The sequence below is a fragment of the Cyanistes caeruleus genome, chromosome 19 (assembly GCF_971803275.1).
Source record: "Cyanistes caeruleus chromosome 19, bCyaCae1.hap1.1, whole genome shotgun sequence".
NCBI classification, from domain to species: Eukaryota; Metazoa; Chordata; class Aves; order Passeriformes; family Paridae; genus Cyanistes; species Cyanistes caeruleus.
The window spans coordinates 10,924,510-10,936,127 of NC_141719.1; the positions used below are offsets into that span (position 1 = coordinate 10,924,510).

General features: G+C 65.1%; 1 protein-coding gene and 1 long non-coding RNA gene across 2 annotated transcripts; both read left to right on the forward strand.

Annotated features, from left to right (window-relative positions):
• Nucleotides 1–651: 651 nt before the first annotated feature.
• Nucleotides 652–3,863, forward strand: NPTX1 (neuronal pentraxin 1). The gene is made up of 5 exons (XM_086857177.1): nucleotides 652–1,139; nucleotides 1,554–1,761; nucleotides 2,212–2,456; nucleotides 2,546–2,725; nucleotides 2,808–3,863. Exons 1-5 carry the CDS (start codon nucleotides 696–698, stop codon nucleotides 3,027–3,029), a joined length of 1,299 nt encoding a protein of 432 aa, XP_086713303.1. The 5' UTR covers nucleotides 652–695; the 3' UTR covers nucleotides 3,030–3,863.
• A 449-nt stretch (nucleotides 3,864–4,312) lies between these two features.
• LOC111943810 (uncharacterized) lies at nucleotides 4,313–4,714 on the forward strand. The gene is made up of 2 exons (XR_002871038.2): nucleotides 4,313–4,402; nucleotides 4,569–4,714. It is a non-coding gene; the product is annotated as an uncharacterized LOC111943810 (long non-coding RNA).
• Nucleotides 4,715–11,618: the final 6,904 nt, after the last annotated feature.

Below are 11,618 nucleotides of genomic sequence, written 5' to 3' on the forward strand. Positions count from 1 at the left end.
ACAGACACACACACAGACACACAGACACACGGACACACGGACACACGGACACACGGACACACAGACACACAGACACACGGACACACACGGACACACAGACACACGGACACACACAGACACACGGACACATGGACACACAGACACACAGACACACACACAGACACACGGACACACAGACACACGGACACACACATGGACACACAGACACACACGGACACACGGACACACGGACACACAGACACACACAGACACACAGACACACACAGACACACAGACACACGGACACACACAGACACACGGACACACACGGACACACAGACACACAGACACACGGACACACACGGACACACACAGACACACACACAGACACACGGACACACAGACACACGGACACACACATGGACACACAGACACACACAGACACACAGACACACGGACACACAGACACACACAGACACACGGACACACGGACACACAGACACACGGACACACGGACACACGGACGCGCTCTCACGCTCCCACAATCACCACCTCTCGCTCCGTCACTCGCTCACGCCGCGCTCCCACGCGGGCCCCCCCGGCGGGCCGGGATTCCGCGCTCCGCGCCGCCCGCCGGCCCCGCCCGGCCGCGATAAAAGCGGCGGCGCCGCAGCGGAGCCGGAGCCGGCCCGGAGCGAGCGGAGCCGAGCGGAGCCATGGCCGCGGGGCCGCCCGGCAGCCGCCGCCTCCTGCCGCTGCTGCCGCCGCTGCTGCTGCTGCTGGGGCCGGCGCTCGGCCAAGGGCTGGGGCAGACGCGCTTCGTGTGCACCTCGGTGCCGCTGGACGGGGACGTGTGCGCCGCCTCGGCGCTGGGCACCGGCTCGGCCGAGGAGCTGAAGGGCACGGTGCTGCAGCTGCGGGAGACCGTGCTGCAGCAGAAGGAGACCATCATGAACCAGAAGGAGACGATCCGCGAGCTCACGGCCAAGCTGGGCCGCTGCGAGAGCCAGAGCGTGCTGGAGCCGCCCGGAGAGGGAAAGGGCAGGAAGGGCTTTGCCAAGAACACCATGGGCGACCTGTCGCGGCCGGCAGCCGCCGAGACCCTCAGCCAGCTGGGGCAGACGCTGCAGTCCCTGAAAACACGGCTGGAGAACCTGGAGGTACGCGAGGAGAGCCGGGGAGCCGCACAGCCGGGCACCGGGAGACACGGGGAGCCGGGGCAGCCGCGCATCCCGGCACCGGGAGCGCGGAGCCGGGCACCGGGGGAGCCGGGCACCGGGAGAGCCGCGGAGCCGGGCACCGGGAGAGCCGGGCACCGGGGGAGCCGGGCACCGGGAGCCGCGGAGCCGGGCACCGGGAGAGCCGCGGAGCCGGGCACCGGGGAGCCGGGCACCGGGGGAGCCGGGCACCGGGCACCGGGAGAGCCGGGCACCGGGGGAGCCGCGGAGCCGGGCACCGGGAGCCGGGGAGCCGGGCACCGGGAGAGCCGGGCACCGGGCACCGGGAGCGCGGAGCCGGGCACCGGGAGCCGCTGCCCGGTGGTAACAGCCCGCTCCTCTGCTCGCCCCTTGCAGCAGTTCAGCAGGATGAACTCCTCCAGCCAGACCAACAACCTGAAGGACATCCTGCAGAACAAGATCGATGACCTGGAGAAGCAGGTGCTGTCGCGGGTGAACAGCCTGGAGGAAGGCAAGCTCAGCCCCCGCAACGAGTCCGAGGAGCGCGGCAAGATCGAGAGCACCCTCACCTCTCTGCACCAGCGCATCAGCGACCTGGAGAAAGGTACCGGGCGCTGGCCACCCCCGGCCGCGGGACCCCCGGGCCGGCTCCCGGAGCTCCCCCGCCGCTGGGGACCGGGCGCTGCCGGACGATGCGGGGCCGCTCCCGCGGGCGGATCTGCCGAGCCCGTCCCGTTGCCCACCCCGGGAGCGATCCCTGTCCCGCAGCCTGGCTTCCCCCGTGGCAGGGGTTGGAGCTGCCTGATCGTTAAGGTCCCTCCGAGCCCAAAGCCTCGCTCGGCGATTCCCGAGGCTGCCGGTGCCCGCGGGCTCCGCAGCCGGGGATGCTCCGGGCGCTGCCCGCCCCGGGGATTAGGGAGCCGCGCGGCGCCGGAGGGATTTGCTCCTCGCTGCCATCTCAAGGCCCGTTACATAACGGGGTGGGGAGGGGGGGAACCCCCAAAGGGGCAGAAAGGGGGCCCTGCAGGAGCCCACCGGCCCTGCTCTCCCACAGGCCAGAAGGACAACCGGCCCCCGGACAGGTTCCAGCTCACCTTCCCCCTGCGCACCAACTACATGTACGCCAAGGTGAAGAAGAGCCTGCCCGAGATGTACGCCTTCAGCATCTGCATGTGGATCAAATCCAGCGCCTCTCCCGGCATGGGCACCCCCTTCTCCTACGCTGTGCCCGGCCAGGCCAACGAGCTGGTGCTCATCGAGTGGGGCAACAACCCCATGGAGATCCTCATCAATGACAAGGTACGGCCCCGGGGCGTGCGGAGGGCGCTGGGCTGGGGGGGCAGCGCGGGGGGACCCCGGCGTGCACCCCCCTGACCCCCTGCCCGCAGGTGGCCAAGCTGCCCTTCGCCATCAACGACGGCAAGTGGCACCACATCTGTGTCACCTGGACCACGCGGGACGGAGTGTGGGAAGCCTACCAGGACGGCACCCAGACGGGCAACGGCGAGAACCTGGCCCCCTACCACCCCATCAAGCCCCAGGGCGTGCTGGTCCTGGGCCAGGAGCAGGTAAGGCCCGGGGGTCCCCGCTGCCTCGGTGGCCCCGGGGGCGCGGCCGGGGCCACCCCCGCTGACGGCGGCTCCTCCGCAGGACACGCTGGGCGGAGGCTTCGATGCCACGCAGGCTTTCGTGGGGGAGCTGGCCCACTTCAACGTGTGGGACCGCAAGCTGAGCCCGGGGGAGGTTTATGGCCTGGCCACCTGCAGCTCCAAGGCACTCGCGGGCAACGTCATCGCCTGGGCCGAGGCCAACATCGACATCTACGGCGGGGCCACCAAGTGGACTTTCGAGGCCTGTCGCCAGCTCAACTAGGGCCACGGACAAGCGAGAGAAACCTCCTCAGCGGGTTCTTTTATTTATTTCTTTCTTTATTTCTCCTCCTTCTTTTGCGCAAAAACAACCGAGAACGAAGCCACCCGACTTGTCCCGGGAGCAGGGATGCCCCGGCAGCGGGGCGCCCGCCCCCGGAGCCCCACGACCCTCCGGTTTCTGTCTTGCCAACGTCCTTCAACGCCTGCGTGCCTTGGCCTGGCGCGGCTGCGCCCCCCCGCCGCCCCCCGGCCCGGCCCCCGCTTCGCCGCCGCTTTCCTCGGGCACCGGCGCCTGAAAAGGCAGCGGGGCCCGGACCGGAGCCCCCCTCGGGGCTCCTCTTTGTCCAGCCCGACCCCTCCCCGGGAGGGTGATGCCCCCAGAGCCGGGGGAAAGTCGCGACGTCCAACCCCGGGGTTGCGACAGCAGCTGGGACCCCGAGGAGGGGCGAGCCCTCCGCTCCCAGCCCCGGGGAGGAGCCGCCCCCCTCCCCGGGCGAGCCCCGCGCCCCCGGCCGGCCGGAGCCGCCCCCCAGCACCACAGCCATAGCCCCGGGCTGCGGCGGGCACCGGGGCGGGACCCCCGGCGGGAGCGCCCCCGGCCCCGCTCCCCGACCTGCCGCACTCAGGTACCCCCGGCCCCGCCGCCTGCAGCCCCCCGAGGCCTCCTAGCGCCGTAGCTGGTGACAAATAGCCTTTACCGTCCCCTCCAGCTCCCACTGACAGGTCTGAAGCCTTTCTGCTTTTGATAATACACTCTCTTGTTTCTCTTACTGTAAAGGGAAGTTTATAACCAATAAAAAAAAAGGGTATTTTTATGAAGATAAAAAAAGAATAATTATATATATATAGAATTATCAGTGCTCCCTGAGAAAAAACAACAAACAAACGTGCTTTGAGATTCTGCAGGATAAAAAGAGATAAAGAAGCGTATTTTGAGATAACAGATGCATTTTGTATGGTTTCCTTTTCTAAACTCCTGGTTTGTACTACAGATTGCAGAAATCACTCCCCAGCCCCCCTCCTGCCCGCCTAGGGCAGCCCTGGGCGGCAGTGGAGGATGAGGCAGAGAATTCACCCGGGGCTCCAGAGCCTCACGACCAACTCCAAAGATGCGGCAAAGAGACGGGCGGAGCGAGGGGTCCCTCCCGGCCGGGACACGGAGCCGGCACCGGCAGCAGCACCCCCAGAGCGAGACCCGCGCACGGCTCAGGGCAGCGCATCCTCAGCCGTGCTCCCGGTGCGAGAAAAAAACCCCCCGAACCATCGAGAGTTAATTTCAGTTCCTCCCGAGCCCCTGTTCACATCGGCGGGCACAGGCACAACCTGCTGAGAACAACAACGAGACCATGGCACAGATTTAACCTCCAGCCCCAGGTGCGTTGGATTTGCCAAAAAAAAACCACGAAAGGGTGTGATGTCAACACGGTGTACATAGTGTACAGTAGGGGAGAGAATTAATGTATCTTCAGTTGTCATTATTTTGCTAACCAAAGCTGTACGTTTTTCCTACTCCCGGCTCTGTCTCCTTTGGGATTTGAAGGGGATCCGACACCCCGCGCATCCGGCCCGCATCGGCAGTTCTGACAATGCACTGTTTCTACGGATTCTCATGCTTTTTCCATTTTATTGCTGGGATTACATGAATTGTTGACTTTATTTTTACACAATAAAGCGTGAAGAAAGACACCGGCTTCTCTCACATGTGTCAGTTCCCCGAGCAGCCAGTGCTCAGCAGCTTGTCTTTTTCCACAGGAAGGTTTTTACGCCTGCACGAAGCAGAAATTTCTGCCCAGATCCTCTTGGAGCTGGCTCAGGCACTCCCTGAGCGTCTCTGCCAGGCTGTCTCCTTCTCCTGTACCCTTAAACCGCGGCTGTGCCCGTTTTATGTAACACACCACACAAAGTGATGTATTTTCCCTGCAGCCCCGGCTGGAAGCTCCCTCTGGGTCCCGCCAGGCTCCTGCAGGGGCGGGCGGCAGGGGAGGCTCCCGGTGCGGGCACCCCCGGCCCCGGCGGCCTCCGCTCCCTCCCCGCGGCCCCGGGAGCCGGGCTGGGCTCCAGAGGCAGTTCCTGGAAGGCAGCGCTCCCCGGGGAACCGGCCTGAGCCTGGCAGGGCCGCAGCAGGGCCAGCCCAGCGCGGCTGCCTCGGGCAGGACACGGTGACAGTGACAGTGTCCCCGGGGGAGCTCAGCAGGGTCTCAGCTCCCGGGGGCCGGGGATGGCCACGGGGAGGGGCCCAGCAATGGCCACAGCGAGGGCCAGTGAGGGTCCTGCAGCCGCTTGTGCTGCGTCTTCCCAGGAGCTGCTCCTGCCACTGCGGCCTCTGCTGAAGGTGTCCCTGACGGGTCACCGGCCACCTCCCACAGCTGCCAGCAGCCACCCCGGGCTCCCGTCCTGCACCCCCATAAAGGGCAGCGTTTGCTCCTGCGGCTGCTCCAGGATGCCCCAGCCATAACCGGGAAACGCGAGGAAAGGGAGATGCTTCGAGCCGGGCTGAAGGGAGCCAGGCGTGCTTCTCACACCAAAAGGCACCGACAGGAGCAGAGTGACAAGTGCCGGGCACCCTGGGAGGGGACAGTGGGCACCAGGAATCTGCCGGGGGCAAGAGACAAAGGGGAAAGGTGAGACATCAGAACTGTTTGGGGCAGTTCCCCGGGTCCCACGGGGACAGCTGGGTGTGATGTGCCACCCGCCCATCACCTAGAGCCGGAGGGGAGGCGGGGGACTGCCGTGGCACGGGGGACAAGCCAGGGTGGGCAGCGACACGGGCACAGGGGCACAGCGGGCGCTGAGGGGGTGCTGAGGAGAGCGGTGCAGCCACGAGTTTCCCCTTCCCCGCTTCTCCAGATTCCCCCCGAGCGCAGAAGGGATTGAGAGCAGCGTCTCCCCAGGCTCACAGAGCCCTGGCAGCCTCCCCTGCCCGGGCACCCCCAGCCCTCGGAGCGGCTCAGCCCTCGCTGGGGACCTCGCCGTCCCCCCCCCGGCCCCAAAACGCAGCTGCTCCAAGGACAGGCTGCTGGTGTCCCCGGGAGCAGCCCACATCCTCGCCGGGGATGCTATTTATACCCAGGGAACGGCTCCTGCCTCGCTCTCAGCCCCCAGCCCCGAGCAGGGCCTTGGCCCTGGGGCGCTGCCACAACACCCTCGGCCCCCCCGTGCCAAGGCGGGGTCCCGGTGCCCACCCGCGGCTGCGGGAGAGGGAACGATGGATGCCCCAGGCAGAGGCTTGAGCTGCTCCACAATCCCAGCCGCGATAACAAAATGACACGAGCAGGCGGGTTTGGCTTTTTCTGGGGTGTCTGGAAGCGCTGCTGCGGGGGAAGGGGGGCTGTCCCCACCCCAAGGCCGTGGCACGGCGGGGGCAGGGCGGGGGAGGCTGCGGGGGGATGCGGTGGCTGGGGGAGCTGCAGGAGCTCCTGCACTCAGCGGGACCCTCGAACTCCTCTTACCCCCCAAAACCTGTGGGTGTTGATGGGTGCGGCCAGCCCAGGCCGCCAGAAGAGCGGCAGAGCAGCCCCAGCCGGGGCCATCCCTGTCCCTGTCCCTGTCCCTGTCCCTGTCCCTGGCCCTGGCCCTGGCCCTGTCCCTGTCCCTGTCCCTGTCCCTGTCCCTGTCCCTGCTCGGCACGACCCGCGTGTCCCAGCTCCTGCGGGAGGAGGAGGATCGCGGGAGGGGTGAGGAGCAGCCCGGCCCATCACCGCTGTAGCAGGAGCTGCTGCACCAGCCCCGAGAGCGCCGGGATCAGGGAGCGCCTTCCCGCCCCGGCGCGCTAAATCCAGGAGCTTTTAGAGCAGCAGAGCAGATGGAGATCTTGGGCTGCGTGAGGACAGGCCCCAGGACGCGGGAGATGGCTCAGAAATACCGACGGGGGCGAGGGAGAGTCCTTAAGGGCAGGACACAGCTGGGATTTACAGCTCTGATCCGGCTCCTCTGGAGACTCACAGGGCAGGGAAAGGCCTCGCCGAGCACTCGGCATCCTGGTGCCTCCTCTGCTCCCACCGCTCGGGACAGCTCCTCCGGGGCTGCGAGGGGTGGCAGGAGGTGATGGGGAGAGGAACAGTGAAACTCCGCGCCCGGAAAGCGGAGACAGCGTGTCCTGAAAAGGCCTTTCCCACATCCCTGCCCGCACGGGAGCGCCGGGGGCCGCCTGCGAGCGGAGCTGCCTGCGGCACTGGGACCAGCAGCGTCCCAGAGCATCATCAGCACGCAGCGCCCGAGGCGTGCGAGGCACTAATAAATGCCGTGGCTGGATTAATTAGCAGTGGATGTGTCATGCCGTGCGGCAGGCCCGCGCCGGCTGCGGGAGCACATGGCTCCAGGAGAGCCGGATTAAATATGCATGAGCCAGGGAGCGGTGGGAAGAGCCCCCCGAGCGGTGAGGGGCGCTCAGCTCCCCCTTGGGCAGGGCTGTGCCGGGGAAAGCACAGCGGGCTCGGCCACGGGGCTGCAGAAATCGCCCTACATTCAGTGCCGAGCGGACGGGAGGGTCTGGACACCCCCTGCTCCCCGGGAGCCCAGCCAGGGCTGGGAGCAGCAGCATCCCGAAGGATGGATGACATCCCTGGGGGCTCCGGCGTGACCTCCCCGAGCAGGGCCCGAGGGGCTCAGCGGGCGCTGGGCACACGGGGAGGGTCCCGGGGGTCCCCAGGGAGTGGGAGGAGAGCAGGGGACGGGGTCCGGGCAGGGCTCGGGGAGAAGGATCGCTGGATCCCTGAGGGGCACCGCGGGCAGCTGGACACGGCCCCGGGCACCGAGTCAAGGCCGACAGAGCGTTCCGGTCACAGGCGTGACTCACTGGCTGTCACTGCGTCCCTCAAATGCCACTCAGGAGCTTTTGCTGGCAGAGCATCGCTTCCTACACGCCGAGGCCCTGCCCGGCCATGCTGGCCCGCACGGCTGGGGAGGCGGCCTCGGACCCTCCCTCCCTCCGCAGGGCCCGGGGCCACACGGGACCGGCAATTGCGGAGCGAGCGATGCTTTCCAGAGCCTCTGCGAGTGCTGCTTCCCCAGCCAGGGCTGAGTCCCGCAGCTCCCGGCAGCAGGGAGACCCCATCCCTCCCCACGGGGGGCTGCAGCTGCCGGGAACACGGGCCTGGCCCCCCCTTTTTGCCTTCCCAGAATCTTTTCACAGCCTTTCCCCGGGCTCCTCCTCCTGCGATTTTCCCAGCTGCTGTCAAACGTCACCTCGGCAGCTGCTCCCTCCATCCCTCCTGTTCATCCCGATGGATTATGGAGGGGCTGGGATCTCAGACTCCTCAAGGAGCTCTGGGCGGATCCTCCTCCGGCTGGGGATCCCATGAGGGGTCCCGGGGGGAATAACAGCCCACCTCCCACCGGAGCATCCCCGAGCGAGCCCCGCTCCGCCCGGGACAGCCCGTGGGCGGGCACGGAGCGGAGGAAAACTCTGTCTTCCAAAACTGATTAAAAATAGATGCAGCATCAAACTAATTATGCTGATTAATTAGCATTTGTGGAGCAGAGCGGGCACAGGAGGGGGCACGCAGGAGGAGTGGGGTCAGAGCCCACCCTGTGCTGCCCAGGCACCCCCAGGACCGGGGGCAGCACATCTGGGGGGGTCCCCAGGCCCCCCCTTCCCTCCCTGTCAGCAGCAGCCCCCAAACCCCGGAGCGCTGCTGGGAACGGGGTCAGCGATCGCCGGCGGCGCTTTGGAACCTCGCTCATCCTGCCGAGCCTCCGGGGCAGCCCCAAAGCCACCCCCGGGCCGGCCGGCAGCGAGGGAAGGAGCGATGGAGAGGCCTGGAGCAGCCTCCAAACCCCCTCCTGGCCGGAGGGATGAGCAGGGACTCAGGGCTGCTCCTTTGGAAGCTGAGGAATGAGCGCATCCCACACCTGGGATCTGCCCCCCAACACCTGATGGGGGGAGAAAACCCCCCAGGGACACGGCGGGGCTGATTTATTCCTTCTGGAAAGCGGAGCAGGACCCCGGCTGTCCCCAGTGATGGTGCCCAGCCCCTGCTCACAGCAGCCTTTCCTCTCCAGCCCCCCAGAGCCTCCCCGGGCCCGGTTTCACCCTGGATTTGGGATGGGCTGTGCTCCACGATTGGCAACGCTTTCTGCTCCCTTCTGCTCCATCCCCAGGCCCCCAAATGTTGGTGCATTAATATTCATGAGCTCTGTGGAAGCATCCCGGGCCCTTCCCAAGGGCTGGATCAGGGGCAGGGTCCCGGGCACGCTCCTGCTGCTCCCCTGGCTCGGGCGGGTCCCGGCCCGGAGGATGGGGAGGAAAGGAGCCTATTTCCAGCAAAATGGAATTTATCCAGCCGCACTCAGGCATGAGGGGGCTCCGGGCGGCCGCGGGGACCGCACAGACCTGGCCGGGGGGCTTCAGGCTGTGGAGGGGGACTGGGGTCGGGAGAGGCCGGGATGCTGTCCCCAAGGGCCGGGGTGGCTCTGGCCCCGCTGGTGCCCCACGGCCGGGCACGAGCACGAAGCGCATCGCATTAATTGGATCCCAGTTTACCGCAAACAAAGAGAAGGCAGGTGACATTTACCTAGCGGAGTAATTGATATCCGAGTAATTTGCTGGAGTAACCTCATTACACGCCAGCTGGATTTCCACACCCTCCCAATCCCACTCATTACAAACAAGGTTTGTGTGTTAATCAGAGCGCTTTAATGACGGCGCTGCCCACCATCCCTGCAGCAAATAACGAAGGCACCAGATTGCTCACAGACTCCAAGAATCGCTGGATATTTTACCAGCGGGCACCGCTGCTCCTGGGGAAAACGGGGGACGTTTGTCCCTCCCGGGATGGCACAAGGGCAGAGCCGGCTCGGGCACCGCCTCTCCTGCCCGCAGGCTGTCCCTGCAGCCCTGGCCCTGCCCATCTCCTCCTCCTCCTCCTCCTCCTCGGGCTGCTCCCCGGCAGAGCCCGGCTCCAGTCACAACACGGCAGAGCCGGCAGAGCCCGCAGAGCCCGGAGCGAGCAGCTGGGCACAGCGAGCATCCTGCATCGAGCCCCCGAGGTGGAACCAACCCAGGAATTAATCACGGGCTGCTTTCACAGCCTCGCTTTGTGTTTCTGAAGCTGCTCGGGCTGCCAGGGTGGGCAGGAGGCAGCCCCAGCGGGTCCCCACGGAGGAGCCCAGCTCATGCCCAGCCACCCCTGCTCTGCCCCTCCGGCTCTCACTGCTGCTCTGCTCGGCAGCGATCGCCCCTTGGCTACCAAAATTCCACCCTGGAGGGGAAGGGAGCACCTTCCATGTCCCCCTCCTCGGGGGGACCCAGCCCCCCAGCAGGAGAGATTTGCTGCTCCACGGCTTTGCTGCTTTGATTTGGGCTGAGCCCTGCACAAGCTGCTCCATCGCCCTCATGACACAGCTCATTATCATCTCATTTGCTATTAATTTGCTTGTCGAGAGAAATTCCACTCATTTGCCTTTAATTAATGGGGGCCTTAAAATAAAGTCGGGGGGAGCTCTGGTGAGAGGATCAGAGAGGATCAACCACCACCAAGAACGGGAAGAGCAGGTGGGGTGGAGAACTATTTATAGGACAAAAGGGAAGGGAAAATAAAATAAAAAGGACCAAAAAAAAAAAAAAAAAACCAACAACAAAAAAGGGCTGCAAGGGAGCCATGGTGCTCCTCAGCTCCCTCTGCACACCCGGGCTCTGTCCAGGAGCCACCACAGCCAAGAGGCCTCAGCTGCCACAGGAGGGACCAACACTAAAAATGCCCATTATGTCCATTAGATGCCCAAAATGCCCATTTAGAGCCAGAGCTGGGGAATGCTCTGAGATCCAAGGGCCACAGCTGCCCCAGCCAGCCCCACACCACCCAATGCCCCGGGAATGGGGGCTCAGCTGCCTGGGCCCAGCTCCACACACAGCGGGAGCCCCCAGCCAGGGCTCAGACCTGCAGCTGGACCTGGCTTGGGGATTCAGGAGGGAAACAGCCCCTCCTAAACCCACCCAACCACACGGAAGGGAAGAGGAATGAGAACTGGGGGCAGGGAGGGGGGAATCCCAATAAAACACTTCCCCCATCCTCGTCCCGAAATACAAACCCTGAGTCACCGGAGCTCGAGCTGCACAGGCAGCACCTACACTGCCACGAGCTGCAGACACGGAGGTGGGAACTCATCCCACCCAGCTCCAGACACCTGTGATGGAACTCATCCCACCCAGGCTTCCTCAGAGCTCCCAGAACAAACAGATTTGCGTCCTAAAGCATCTCCTCTCCCTTCTCCCGGGACCCCAGACCAACAAGGCGGGTGCAGGGATCCTCTCCTGATCTCCAGGCGTCCAAATAAAACACAGGGAGCAGAGCCAGAGTCTGCAGCAGGACTGTGCCTGGGAGTCAGGAAACCCAACCCCAAACCAATTCTGCCCCAGTTTGTCACCCAGGAGCTGTCACTGGGCAGCCCCATCCCTGCTCATTCCCCAGCAGCACTGGGGGTGACCAAGCCCTGAGACACCTCCAGACTCCCAAACAATCCCAGACAGAAACTGTGACCACAAACCCCCCCGGTGACAACAGGAGGATTTACAACCAGCTGGCAAGAACTGTCTTCCTCTGATTCCCAACAACTTTACACCCAGAAAAGCTGATTTCCAGCAAACAGAGAG

Coding starts and splice junctions, on each gene's coding strand:
- NPTX1 (XM_086857177.1), top strand. CDS start 696: ATGGCCGCGGGGCCGCCCGGCAGCCGCCGCCTCCTGCCGCTGCTGCCG. Junction 1,762..2,211: donor CATCAGCGACCTGGAGAAAG/GTACCGGGCGCT, acceptor GCTCTCCCACAG/GCCAGAAGGACAACCGGCCC. Junction 2,457..2,545: donor AGATCCTCATCAATGACAAG/GTACGGCCCCGG, acceptor CCCTGCCCGCAG/GTGGCCAAGCTGCCCTTCGC.